This window comes from Mytilus californianus, unplaced genomic scaffold, assembly GCF_021869535.1.
Source record: "Mytilus californianus isolate M0D057914Y unplaced genomic scaffold, xbMytCali1.0.p SCAF_4, whole genome shotgun sequence".
NCBI classification, from domain to species: domain Eukaryota; kingdom Metazoa; phylum Mollusca; class Bivalvia; order Mytilida; family Mytilidae; genus Mytilus; species Mytilus californianus.
In genome coordinates this window covers 18750276-18765668 of record NW_026262690.1, presented here as the reverse complement: position 1 = coordinate 18765668, position 15393 = coordinate 18750276, and the positions used below count along the sequence as shown (strand labels likewise).

The 15393-nt window shown below is 34.4% G+C and overlaps 1 protein-coding gene across 2 annotated transcripts in view; it reads right to left on the bottom strand.

Annotated features, from left to right (window-relative positions):
• Positions 1-1089: 1089 nt before the first annotated feature.
• Positions 1090-15393, bottom strand: part of LOC127737609 (uncharacterized) — a 31625-nt gene continuing 17321 nt past the window's right edge. For both annotated transcript variants that reach the window (XM_052248451.1, XM_052248452.1), the window contains exons 6-8: positions 7549-7860; positions 3037-3200; positions 1090-1808 (exon numbers count right to left, since the gene is read on the bottom strand). In XM_052248451.1, the coding sequence (XP_052104411.1) occupies positions 1654-1808; positions 3037-3200; positions 7549-7860 (631 nt within the window). In that variant the 3' untranslated portion in view covers positions 1090-1653. The remainder of the gene's footprint in view (positions 1809-3036; positions 3201-7548; positions 7861-15393) is intronic.

Sequence of the window (15393 nt, the reverse complement as noted above, 5' to 3'; positions counted from 1 at the left end):
TATCTCAGTATGATTTTACCTGTATCAATAACACTATTCAGCAAAAACAAAACAAATAAAGATCAAATTATCTTTCTTTTATTATATCCTATAGTTAAAATCATACTTCTATATTATATTGCTATATATTGATAACATTTAGTATAAGTTTTTACCAATTTATTGTATCTATATTCCTACAGTAAAACACTTTTAAGTAATGAAAATATGTTAATCTAAATCTTGATATCATGTGCATATCAAACCAATCTATTTGTTTGTCTGCAACAGCAAGAAATAAAACCATATATTCTCATAATGTCTTATCTTCAAAAATGTGTATTTGGTGAAGGAAAACCTATTATAATTTGCAGAAAAAGCTTTTCCTTTAAGGTTCCACTAAAGTCAAAATATAGGACACTTCATAAACATCTAAACTTTGCCTGTATTTTTCAACCTATAATGAGTTAAGTCATAAACTATGAGAACATATGTTCATTTAAACATACTTAACATATACACACTGTGAAAATTGTAAATAAACTTGAAATTGTTATGCTGTGGCCAAACCGGTTCTTGGGGTGAACACTAAATTTTCAAAAAAATCTAGAAGCCTGCGAGACGACTTAATTTGCTTAAAATAGGTATGGACGAATACTGTTATATCTAATGCAGGGCAAGCGCATGTTGATTTGTCACATACATAAGTTTAAATGGCATATTTGTCCAATTTCTGTATTGTAACTTCGATATTTGTTCACCTAGATACATGAAATTAACTGAAACTCGAAAATCAATACATTTTCTGAAAAATCAACATGCGCTTGCCCTGCATTAGATATAACAGTATTCGTCCATACCAATTCTAAACAAATAAAGTCGTCTCGCAGGGCTCCAGTTTTTTTTGAAAATTAAGTGTTCACCACAAGAACCGGTTTGGCCACAACATAACAATTTCAAGTTTATTTACAATTTACACAGTGTGTATATGTTAAGTATGTTTAAATGAACATATGTTCTCATAGTTTATGACTTTACTCATTATAGGTTGAAAAATACAGGCAAAGTTTAGATGTTTATGAAGTGTCCTATACTTTGACTTTAGTGGAACCTTAAACAGAAACAGGACATTTGTGCATGTGAGATTTCAAAGAATTACTAATTATAAGAGGTCACAAAAGAACAGAGTATAACAGTCTTATATAGACATCAGTATGAAATGACAAAAATATAAATTATATTTTGAATGATGACTTCATTGATTGTCAAAATGTTTTATATATAGAAAAGTCTAAAGACTTGTGCAATGATACTTGTACATATATATCTATGATTAATACGTTTTTCTATACTACATAAAATGAAATGAGGTATTTCAGATTAAACTTTGAAAGAATAAAAAATGTATAACCAAATATATCAATAAAAAACAAAAGAGTCTGAGAGGTATTGATTGTTACCTCTTTTGGACTTTGGAATCTGCATAATGGGACTGAATTATCTACACAAACATAATACATCAATATAAAGTAACTACATATCAATCTATGCTTAAAGGTTGCAATAAATAATTATATCATAAGCAATAGCTTATAAAATCCAATAAAAATAGGTAGATACTGAAAATAAATTACTAGCATTATACAGCAACAAACTGTCCAAGCTGAAACTTTGTTACATTTTTGATTGCATAGCATCTAATATCTGAACAAGTTGTGGTTTGGCTGATCCTAGATGTTCTTTATATTTATCAGAAATCGGTTTCCCTTTCCATGATGCTGAAGCTCCTAGCAGTGCTCCTAAAGCTGCTCCTCTGTGACAGTTTTCACCTACAATAAATATATATATAGTTGAATATCTTTATAAGTTTTACAAAACTAGCTTTTTAATATATGAGTTGCTTAATAAAAAATTATACCCTTTCTTGTTATATATTTTGCCTTTAACCGCTTTAGTTTTTCAAATAAAATAAATGAAGAATGTGTCCATGGGACACAAATGATGTCCCTGCTTGCATATAATGTTATAAAGGAACATAACTCCAGAACGGTAAAAGTCACTCCACGCAAACTTGATCTGAGTTTTGTGGTAATAAGCATTGTGTATAAGTTTCATAACATTTGGTTGAGACAAACTGAAGTTAGAGAACGGAATCAAAAAATTCAGCAATTTTTTCGTTTTTAAAGGGGCATAACTCCAGAACGGTAAAAGTTACTCCACCCAAATTCTAACTTGATCTGTGTTTTGTTGTAATGAGCATTGTGTATGAGTTTCATAACATTTGGTTGAGGCAAACTAAAGTTAGAGAACTTTGGGATGTAAATACGGACGGACAAGGGTAACACTTAATGCCCCTACGGTGAGGCGGGGGCATAAAAATACAACATTTACAGGTAACATGCAGTGTTTTGACTACTGTACACATTCTTAAAATCTGCCCTTAAAAAATAATCCTCCCTTTATTAGATCACACATTTATCAAACAGTGTTCTAAATGGCACACTGGTAATGTGCACTGGCTTTTCATAATAGATATAAGAAGATGTGGTATGAGTGCCAATGAGACAACTTTCCATCCAAGTCACAATTTGTAACAGTAAACCATTAATAGGTTAGCATAACTTATATAATAACACTTGAATCCATTATATAGTCTAAGAAAATGTTTCTTCCAGCTGTTTTTACAGTTATTTGACATATGTTGGTACCAGGTATACATTCAAGTGTCTAAGAAATGAGAAATCATCTTATCTTATGTAGTAGGTATATACAGAAAAAGTGTACAGAAAAGATGTCATTGTGACTTTTCACCATTTCAGGTCTATATACAGTAGAGATAAATGTGTTACATAAAAATTATTTTTAAAATTTCTTACCTGTGAACGAGTTTTGTCAATTTTTGTCAAATTCCAAGATTTTCAGGATATTTGGGAAAATGTTTAAAGAACAAGGACAGTAAATGAGTAAAGCTTTTAAAGTTAATCTCCTTATTTTTCCAAATTTCCTTATTTTTATAAACTGCCTCAATAGTTAATAGTCCTACTGAGATCTACCTACCACCACAATTAGCATTGGCCAACAGCCCTTCATTTGGATGATCTGCAAATTCTAATGCTAGAAACATCATACTACTTAAAGCACCCTCTATGTAGCAGGCTGATCCTAATCGGCCAGTTGCCATCTGATATATCTGTAAACGTTTCTCTGATCCAAATGGATACCTGAAGTAAAAAATGATGTTAGTCAAATATTGTTAGTGGGAATGATATAGGACTATTCAACATTTGTCTATGCTCAAGCTGTTATTCTATTAACATCTTCTATTTCAGTTAGTTACGGGTAAATATTTTCTTTCAAAGATAATTTCACAATATATAAGGAAGACATAATTTTCTTATTCATAAAGCTGTCTGATATAATGACAGTTCACTGACCTACCAAACTTTGTGTAAAATGTGGCAAATATATGTGTTCAAGCAAACCAGAGAGGTGTCTTCTTATTTCTAGGAAAGGCACTTTGGTTATTGTTTAATTGAATACCATTTTTTATCTGTTGACCTCAGCCAGTCCTGCATTTAAGGTTGTAATTTTAAGAACAAAGAAGCAAAAGAGAAAGACAATGATTTCATTTAAAATATGTTAATAAAACATTTTAGGAGAATATCTTAACTGTTGCAACCAAAAACTCATATCAATACAATACTTATAACGAAATACTCTTGAAGATAACGAAAATTTATTTGAAAATGAAATAAAAGAAGAAAGTGTCTAAGGACATGAATGCCTCTGCTCAAGCTTACTTTTCAAACGAAAATGAGACAGACGAACGGAAAGATGTAAGGACAAAAGGTCAAGGGTAACACTTAAAGATATCTTATAGATATGTAAATTAAGTGCTGATTTAAAAATGAAGAACCATTAAAAGTCAAAGAATACATGTCCAGATGTTAATACAAACTTGGTATTAACAAATGTTAATTAATCTTCTCCAGTCAGGTAGTATGGTTACAGAATATATTTTATATTTTCTTTAACTCCAATTTCAATGTCAAGTTTTTTGTTCAAATTACCCCTTAAATCTAAAGAAAAGAAAAAATGAAAAAAAATCATCATACCCAAATTATCTTTGAAAGAATGAAACACAATGCAATAGAGCCATAGTTGGAATCGGTATGTATTATGGCTTCACATGGGATATATTATTATAATAAAATGCTTCGCTGGGGCGCAGCTTGATACGACCGCAGAGGTCGAACCCTGAACAGTTGGGGCAAGTATGGACACAACATTCAAGCTTGATACAGCTCTGAATTTGGATTGTTATTAAATATTTGACACAGCATAGGTTTCTGACACAGAAAGTATGTGGTCTAAGAACTTGAATTTTTTTAATTTACCTATTATGGTCCAATGTCCAAAATCAAAATACATGGTTAGATTCAGCATATCAAAGAACTCCATATATTCAATTTTTGTTAAAATCAAACAAAGTTTAATTTTGGACCCCAACTTGGACAAACTTGAAAACTGGGCCCATAATCAAAAATCTAAACACATGTTTAGATTCAGCATATCAAAGAACCCCAAGAATTCAATTTTTGCTAAAATCAAATTAAGTTTAATTTTGGACCCTTTGGACCTTAATGAAGACCAATTTAAAAAACGGGACTTAAAATTAAAAATCTAAATACACGGTTAGATTTGGAATATCAAAGAACCCCAATAATTCAATTTTTGATGAAATCAAACAAAGTTTAATTTTGGACCCTTTTGACCTCAATATGAACCAATTTGATAGCGGGGCCCACAAATAAAAAATCTAAATTCATGGTTAGATTCAGCATATCAAAGAACCCCATATATTCAATTTTTGTTGAAATAAAAAAAAGTATAATTTTGGACCCCAACTTGGACCAACTTGAAAACTGGGCCCATAATCAAAAATCTAAACACATGTTTAGATTCAGCATATCAAAGAACCCCAAGAATTCAATTTTTGTTAAAATCAAACTAAGTTTAATTTTGGACCCTTTGGACCTCAATGAAGACCAATTTAAAAAACGGGACCCAAATTAAAAATTAAAAAACACGGTTAGATTTGGCATATCAAAGAACCCCAATAATTCAATTTTCGATGAAATCAAACAAAGTTTAATTTTGGACCCTTTTGACCTCAATATGAACCAATTTGATAGTGGGGCCTACAAATAAAAAATCTAAATACATGGTTAGATTCAGCATATCAAAGAACCTCATATATTCAATTTTTGTTGAAATCAAACAAAGTTTAATTTTGGACCCCAATTTGGACCAACTTGAAAACTGGGCCCATAATCAAAAATCTAAATACATGTTTAGATTCAGCATATCAAAGAACCCCATATATTCAATTTTTGTTGAAATCAAACAAAGTTTAAATACTGGACCCTATCTTGGACCAACTTGAAAACTGGGCCCATAATCAAAAATCTAAACACATGTTTAGATTCAGCAAATCAAAGAACCCCAAGAATTCAATTTTTGTTAAAATCAAACTAAGTTTAATTTGGACCCTTTGGACCTCAATGTAGACCAATTTAAAAAACAGGACCCAAAATTAAAAACCTAAATACACGATTAGATTTGGAATATCAAAGAACCCCAATAGTTCAATTTTAGATGAAATCAAACAAAGTTTAATTTTGGACCCTTTTGACCTCAATATGAACCAATTAGATAACGGGGTCCACAAATAAAAAATCTAAATACATGGTTAGATTCAGCATATCAAAGAACCCCATATATTCAATTTTTGTTGAAATCAAACAAAGTTTAATTTTGGACCCCAATTTGGACCAACTTGAAAACTGGGCCAAAAATCAAAAATCTAAATACATGTTTAGATTCAGCATATCAAAGAACCTCATATATTCAATTTTTGCTAAAATCAAACAAAGTTTAATTTTGGACCCTTTGGACATTAATGTAGACCAATTTGAAAACTGGACCCAAAATTAAAAATCTAAATACACTGTTAGATTCGGCATAACAAATAAATAAATGTGATCAAAGATTTTACAAATCTAATGCGCCATACTGTGCAATTAAAGATTACTTCTTGAAATTTTTCAATATTTGAAATTTGAAAAAAAAATAATATTTGAAGAATAATTCTTTTTAATTTCTGAAATCTGAAATGAGAAAAAATTGGCCCCCCACAATTTCTTTTTATCCCCCCCCCCCCTTTTTCCCCCAAAAAAATTCTTTCCCTCAAGATATGGTCATAATCTCAATTCAAATTTCCAATGGAGTTGGCAACCATAATTACCCATTTAAATTTACCATAGTGCTAACTTAATCTATTTTATAATAGAATTAATAAAAATATAGTGTCAAATCTTTCATATGGATTTTTTTGTAAAAAAAAAAGATGAAAACATTTGCAGATATTTTTACTGGTCTTCCTTTATAAATATGCATTTCTTTAAACATAATTTAAAAGCAGTGTAAGGGAAGTAACCAAAACGTTGTATTTGGATTACCTCCCTTACACTGTTTTAAATTATCTTTATTGTTCATTAACCATTACTTTATACATAATTTAAAAGCAGTGTAAGGGAGATAATTTCAATGATGAATTTGATTTATCTCCCTTACACTGCTTTAAATTATGTTTTGTACTAAAGTATTTGTCCATTAACCAGGACAACCTTGTTTTTCCCCCTTTTTTGCCCCTAATTCCTAAACGGTTTGAGCCATAACCCCCCAAAGCAAATCCTAACAATCCCTTTGTGGTATGGAAACTTGTAGTATAATTTCAGAGAGATCCATACACCGTTCCACAGTTATTGTCTGGAAACTAGAAAATGCTCATTTTTGGCCCCTTTTTGGCCCCTAATTCCTTAACTGTTGGTACCATAACCCCCAAAATCAATCCCAACCTTCCTTTTGTGGTATTTAACCTTATGGTCAAATTTCAAAAAGATCCATTCACTTAAACTAAAGTTAGAGTGCGAAAACCAATATGTATTCGGACGACGACGCCGGACGACGACGACGACGCCGGACGACGACGACGACGCCAACGTCATACCAATATACGACCACAAAATTTTTTTGCGGTCGTATAAAAAATAGCTCTACCAGTATGACATGGTTTAAGAGAAACTGACTGAAATTGGTGCATCACAAGTTTATTGTCTTTGAGCTCACAAGAGACATATTCTCATAGTTTTAGATTTTAATATACCAGATAAGTCATCTGATGTGTAAATTAACCAATTGTGTCCTATTCCTTATCCCAACTTTTTAAGTCTTTATAGACACACCTTTGTCTAGCTCCTTTTGGATTTCACACAAATTCCCTCAGTTTTAACTTTTGTCGATTCAAAATGGATTTAAGATATTTGAATATTGGTAAACTTCTCTAGCCTCTTTTTTACAATATATTTTTTATATTCAATACCATAGAGACTGGCATATTTATCTACATTAAAAAAAACAATTGAATCGTTTTTAAAGACATTTAAAACAAATGTAACTGATAAGATTATATAAGATTTAAAAAAGATTCTACTATATACAACTAACTCTTTGGCTTTTTCAAGCAATGTTTCCACTATCTTTCTTTTTGGTGATCCTCCTAGCTTTTTATGGCCAATAAAATTCTTGACTTCCTCAGTCAGATCCTTTCCATTTAATACTCTATGTAAAAGACGTGCATAGATTTCAATATATGGTATCAAAGATTCTTCAGGGTGTGTTAACTTAATGATATCTATTGTTGCCTTGACACAATCATCCTCTGGTTTGTCTGCATAATGGACAACCCATGGTACTGCTGGGACTAAAGCACCTATCACAATCAGCTGGGAGTCAGAATGTCCTGATTTACTCTTGAACCTATAAAACAGATTAACAATTTAATACAATCTAAATGTTCGTGTTTTAATATATCTCTAAGTAACTGCTATAATAACCTGAATACTTCTAGCAAGGAGATCAGGGCAGGTACTTGACAATCCTTCTAGCAAGGAGATCAGGGCAGGTACTTGACAATCCTTCTAGCAAGGAGATCAGGACAGGTACCTGACAATCCTTCTAGCAAGGAGATCAGGGCAGGTACTTGACAATCCTTCTAGCAAGGAGATCAGGGCAGGTACTTGACAATCCTTCTAGCAAGGAGATTAGGGCAGGTACCTGACAATCCTTCTAGCAAGGAGATCAGGACAGGTACTTGACAATCCTTCTAGCAAGGAGATCAGGACAGGTACTTGACAATCCTTCTAGCAAGGAGATTAGGGCAGGTACCTGACAATCCTTCTAGCAAGGAGATCAGGACAGGTACTTGACAATCCTTCTAGCAAGGAGATCAGGACAGGTACTTGACAATCCTTCTAGCAAGGAGATCAGGACAGGTACTTGACAATCCTTCTAGCAAGGAGATTAGGGCAGGTACTTGACAATCCTTCTAGCAAGGAGATCAGGACAGGTACTTGACAATCCTTCTAGCAAGGAGATCAGGGCAGGTACCTGACAATCCTTCTAGCAAGGAGATCAGGGCAGGTACCTGACAATCCTTCTAGCAAGGAGATCAGGGCAGGTACCTGACAATCCTTCTAGCAAGGAGATCAGGACAGGTACTTGACAATCCTTCTAGCAAGGAGATCAGGACAGGTACTTGACAATCCTTCTAGCAAGGAGATCAGGGCAGGTACCTGACAATCCTTCTAGCAAGGAGATCAGGGCAGGTACCTGACAATCCTTCTAGCAAGGAGATCAGGGCAGGTACCTGACAGGACAGGTACTTGACAATACTTCTAGCAAGGAGATCAGGACAGGTACTTGACAATCCTTCTAGCAAGGAGATCAGGACAGGTACTTGACAATCCTTCTAGCAAGGAGATCAGGGCAGGTACCTGACAATCCTTCTAGCAAGGAGATCAGGACAGGTACTTGACAATCCTTCTAGCAAGGAGATCAGGACAGGTACTTGACAATCCTTCTAGCAAGGAGATCAGGACAGGTACTTGACAATCCTTCTAGCAAGGAGATCAGGACAGGTACTTGACAATCCTTCTAGCAAGGAGATCAGGGCAGGTACTTGACAATCCTTCTAGCAAGGAGATCAGGGCAGGTACTTGACAATCCTTCTAGCAAGGAGATCAGGGCAGGTACTTGACAATCCTTCTAGCAAGGAGATCAGGGCAGGTACTTGACAATCCTTCTAGCAAGGAGATCAGGGCAGGTACTTGACAATCCTTCTAGCAAGGAGATCAGGGCAGGTACTTGACTATCCTTCTAGCAAGGAGATCAGGACAGGTACTTGACAATCCTTCTAGCAAGGAGATCAGGGCAGGTACTTGACAATCCTTCTAGCAAGGAGATCAGGGCAGGTACTTGACAATCCTTCTAGCAAGGAGATCAGGGCAGGTACTTGACAATCCTTCTAGCAAGGAGATCAGGGCAGGTACTTGATAATACTTCTAGCAAGGAGATCAGGACAGGTACTTGACAATACTTCTAGCAAGGAGATCAGGACAGGTACTTGACAATACTTCTAGCAAGGAGATCAGGACAGGTACTTGACAATCCTTCTAGCAAGGAGATCAGGACAGGTACTTGACAATCCTTCTAGCAAGGAGATCAGGGCAGGTACTTGACAATCCTTCTTTATAGAATTGACTCAAATTTTGACCTTTGTGGAATTCTATACATTGAAAAAGACTCCAACAACATGTAACTAAGTGATGGGATTTTAACTCAAAACCCAATGCTTAAAATCTTCACTAGCCAAGGGTTACTGTCCAGCTCTCTCTCCCACCTTGGCAGATGAAGTCAGAATTTCGAACCTATGAGGTTATGATTGAATGGTGGTTGCTTAACATCCAGTGGCAAATATTTCATGCATGTTCAGGACGATATGAGGTTATGATTTCCATATAAGTCGCAGTTGTAGAAAATGTAAATAAACAATTGATAGTGCAGAATTAGCCAAGAACTTTACCCCCAAAACATAGAACAATATTCAGTAACACTTTAACAGTTCTTAATCAACTAATGTGGGTATATTCCTTGTGCAAACAATGGAATGTCAATGTATATATGTGGTTTCTGCTTCATGAAATTTGTAAACACTTCTATTAGCCATATTGAAACCTCTGAACAAAAAATCGTACAATTGCTCTCATTGGCCAAGAATAATGTAGTCGGAGTAGCCATGACTTTTATCTTTCACTAGCAATGCAGCACTGTAATCACAAATATAGTCTTAATCTGCCTATGGTAGAGGGAGGGGACCAGATCATAACCCTCGGCTAGCGAAGATTAATGCTTAAGTGAACAATCAATTAAATATTCGCCGCCCCTCTTGAACTGATAGTAAACTTCCTTTTTAACACCATTGAAAAAATAATTTAAAATTTTTAACTTTTATGTCATATAAGACTTTGATATTATAAATCACAGTAAAGGTGAGACAGGTATAATAAAATAATGTGCAGCTTAATACAACCCCAAAGGTCGAACCCTGAACAGTTGGGGCGAGTATGGACACAACATTTAAGCTTGATACAGCTCTGTATTTGGATTGTGATTAAATATTTGGCACAGCATAGGTTTCTGACACAGAATTAAAGAACCTTAGTGAGCACTCTCACATACACCACGCCCCCACATTGTCACTGGGTAAACAAAATCTCACCAGATTCCTAAGTTCAAAGACTCATAACTCCAACAAAAGTCAACTGATAAAAATTTCTTGTGGATATGCACATTTACATATTATGTCCTCATTAACTACAAAGTTTCATGAAATTCTGTTGTGTAGTTTCACAGGAGTTGCAATGACAAACTGTTGCAGTAGTATATTGAGGCCAATAAGTGCAAAGGGGCATAACTCCTAGAAAAATAAAATGCTCCACTGGGGCGCAGCTTGATACGACCGCAGAGGTCGAACCCTGAACATTGGGGCAAGTATGGACACAACATTCAAGCTTGATACAGCACTGAATTTGGATTGTAATTAAATATTTGACACAGCATAGGTTTCTGACACAGAATGAATGTGGTCTAAGAACTTAAATTTTTTTAATTTACCTATTCAAACCATATCATTATTATTTGCTTTTATATATAAATCAGAAATAACCAATTTAAAATGGAAAATTTTAAAGAAAAAAAAGGAAAAAAAAATCCCCCCCCCAAATTTTTTGAACCCCCTTATGATTCATCACCCCCAAACTCAATCCCAGCCTTCCCTTTGTGGTATGGTACCTTGCAGTACAAATTCAGAGAGATCCATACACTTGAATACAAGTTATTGTCTGGAAACTAGAAAAATGCTTGTTTTTTGGCCCCTTTTTGGCCCAAAATTCCTACACGTTTAGGGCAATTACCCCCAAACTCAAACCCAGCTTTCCCTTTGTGATATGGAACCTTGTAGTACAATTTCATAAAGATCCATACACTTACACACAAGTTATTGTCATGAAACTAGAAAAATGCTTGTTTATTTGCCCCTTTTTGGCCCCTAATTCCTAAAATTTGGAGGCAATTACCCCCAAAATCAATCCCAGCATTCCCTTTGTGATATGGAACCTTGTGGTACAATGTCAAAGAGATCCATACACTTACACACAAGTTATTGTCATGAAACTAGAAAAATGCTGTTTTTTGCCACTTTTTGGCCCCTAATTCCTAAAATTTGGAGGCAATTACCCCCAAAATCAATCCCAGCATTCCCTTTGTGATATGGAACCTTGTGGTACAATGTCAGAGAGATCCATACACTAACACACAAGTTATGTCTGGAAGTTACAAAAATGCTTATTTTTGGCCCCTTTTTGGCCCCTAATTCCTTAACTGTTGGTACCATAACCCCCAAAATCAATCCCCACCTTCCTTTTGTGGTATTGAACCTTATGGTAAAATTTCATAGAGATCCATTCACTTAAGGATGTACTTAGGTGAGGTTTTGGAATTTGTGTCAGATGTTCGAACTCCTTGGTGTTTTTCCATATGATACAAGGTAAAATATTTTGCCCCATAACACATATTTATCTTTTAACATAAGACTTAATAGCTCATAAAAGGTCATTTGACAAAATTTAAGCAGATTCTTGATTTTCTTTCTTTTGATTTGAGACACAAATAATACCAATGCAAATATAAGGTAAAAGTCAGAGTCAGCCTTTTCCCGCCATAATTTATAAATCAAATATCTCGAAAAGGAGCTCCACGACCTATCAATATTTTTACCTTATTTTGATCCTTAACTTTTACTCTTCCACTTTAAAGTATCAATTTTAATTTCTTGATTTATTTAATTTTACCTAAGCTCACCTCAGTACATCCTTAAACTAAAGTTAGAGTGCGAAAACCAATGTGTCTTCGGACGACTATGATTACGCCGGACGACGACGACTCCAACGTCATACCAATATACGACCGCAAAATTTTTTTGCCGTCGTATAAAAATTGAATCATAATAATTTCCTGTCGATATGCACGTCTACATAGTATGTCCTTATTATCTACAAAGTTTCATGAAATTCTGTTGTGTGGTTTCAGAAGAGTTGCAATGACAAGAACAGGACTGACGGACTGTAGGATATTGAGGCCAATAAGTTCAAAGGGGCATAACTCCTAGAAAAAATAAAATGCTCCGCTGGGAGCAGCTTGATACGACCACAGAAGTCGAACCCTGAACAGTTGGGGCAAGTATGGACACAACATTCAAGCTTGATACAGATCTGAATTTGGATTGTGACTAAATATTTGACACAGCATAGGTTTCTGACACAGAATGAATGTGGTCTAAGAACTTAAAAAATTTTAATTTACCTATTATGGTCCAATATCAAAAATCTAAATACATACACGGTTAGATTCAGCATATCAAAGAACCCAAAGAATTCAATTTTTGTTCAAATCAAACTAAGTTTAATTTTGGACCCTTTGGACCTTAATGTAGACCAATTTGAAAACGGGACCAAAAATTAAGAATCTAAATACACAGTTAAATTCAGCATATCAAGGAACCCCAATATTTCAATTTTTGATGAAATCAAACCATATCATTATTATTTGCTTTTTTATAAAAAATAATAAAATGCTCCGCTGGGGCGCAGCTTGATACGACCGCAGAGGTCGAACCCTGAACAGTTGGGGCAAGTATGGACACAACATTCAAGCTTGATACAGCACTGAATTTGGATTGTAATTAAATATTTGACACAGCATAGGTTTCTGACACAGAATGATAGTGGTCTAAGAACTTAAAAATTTTTTAATTTACCTATTCATACATGATGGACTGTGAAACTCAGATCAGGAGATTGGGAAATTTTGGTCAGGAGATTAGGACTCAGATCAGGAGGTTTTTAATCGACATAAATTTTGTCGTAAATGTAACAGTGTGCTGTAAAAATGGTCTTTTAAAGTGTGTTTTCTTCAACTTTCCATCCAATTTATTATGTTTATAGTACCCTTGTACTTATAAAGTTTCTCCATCTTTATATTCTACATGTTCAATCTAACATTGTTTTTTTTTCAGTATGTTCTTTAAATTTTTTACATCATATTCTATAAAACAATCACTGCAACCAGAACATTTGTTTAACTATCTGCAAATAGATTTTATTTGCGTACACAGAAAATCATTCTAACTGTAAAACAAGGGTCATAGTTATTATACAAATTTCAATTAAAGCCTTAAAAGGAAGTATAGAATCCTCAAATAATTTTCAAAATATTATTTTTTTATTTGTCCTAAGACATTAAAAATCATTTAATACCATCCTTTTATGATTATTTGTTCAATTTATATTTTATTTATATTCTTTTAAAAATTTTCATTATTAAAAGGAAAGTAACTTAAAACAGGATAAATCAAGGGAAGTAACCCAATAAATACACAGTTTTTGTTACACAACGGCAGTTAGCCTGAGGTAAAAATCGTTGATTACCATTATGTTTGACACCCAAGCTGACAAGTGAAGCCATATAATTATGCATGTTAATTGATTTACAGGTAAAATATAACTTCAGGTAATGTCAGTTACACCAGATGCCTGTGATGATATGTTGGGCAGAAATTTTTCATTCATGAAAAATTTCATACACAGGATTTTTTCCTCTTCAACGGGAGGTCGGGAGGAGACCCCTGAAAACAGGATTATTGTACTCCCGTCGGGAGGTTCACATGTATGCAGTATTCAAACCATATCATTATTATTTGCTTTTATATACAAATCAGAAATAACCAATTTAAAATGGAAAATTTTAAAGAAAAAAAAAGGAAAAAAAAAATCCCCCCCTAATTTTTTGAACCCCCTTGTGATTCATCACCCCCAAACTCAATCCCAGCTTTCCCTTTGTGGTATGGTACCTTGCAGTACAATTTCAGAGAGATCCATTCACTTACACACAAGTTATTGTCCTGAAACTAGAAAAATGCTTGTTTTTTTGCCCTTTTATGGCCCCTAATTACTAAAATTTTGAGGGAATAACCCCCAAAATCAATCCCAGCCTTCCCTTTGTGGTATGGTACCTTGCAGTACAATTTCAGAGAGATCCATACACTTGAACACAAGTTATTGTCTGGAAACTAGAAAAATGCTTATTTTTTGCCCCTTTTTGGCCTCTTATTCCTAAACTTTTTGGGCAATTACCCCCAAACTCAATTCCAGCTTTCCCTTTGTGATATGGAACCTTGTAGTACAATTTCATAAAGATCCATACACTTACAAACAAGTTATTGTCATGAAACTAGAAAAATGCTTGTTTTTGGCCCCTAATTCCTAAAATTTGGAGGAAATTACCCCCAAAATCAATCCCAGTATTCCCTTTGTGATATGGAACCTTGTGATACAATGTCAGAGAGATCCATACGCTTACACACAAGTTATTGTCATGAAACTAGAAAAATGCTTATTTTTGGCCCCTTTTTGGCCCCTAATTCCTGAACTGTTAGTACCATAACCCCCAAAATCAATCCCCACCTTCCTTTTGTGGTATTGAACCTTATGGTAAAATTTCATTGAGATCCATTCACTTAAACTAAAGTTAGAGTGCGAAAACTAATGTGTCTTCGGACGACGACTCCGGACGACGACGACGACGCCAACGTCATACCAATATACGACCACAAAAATTTTTTTGCGGTCGTATAAAAAATAACCAACTTAAAAGGGAAAATTTTAAAGAAAACCCCCCCCCCCCCCCCCAAATTTTTTGAACCCCCTTATGATTCATCACCCCTAAACTCAATCCCAGCCTTCCCTTTGTGGTATGGTACCTTGCAGTACAATTTCAGAGAGATCCATACACTTGAATACAAGTTATTGTCTGGAAACTGTAAAAATGCTTGTTTTTTTGCCCCTTTTAGGCCCCAAATTCCTAAACGTTTAGGGCAATTACCCCTAAACTCAAACC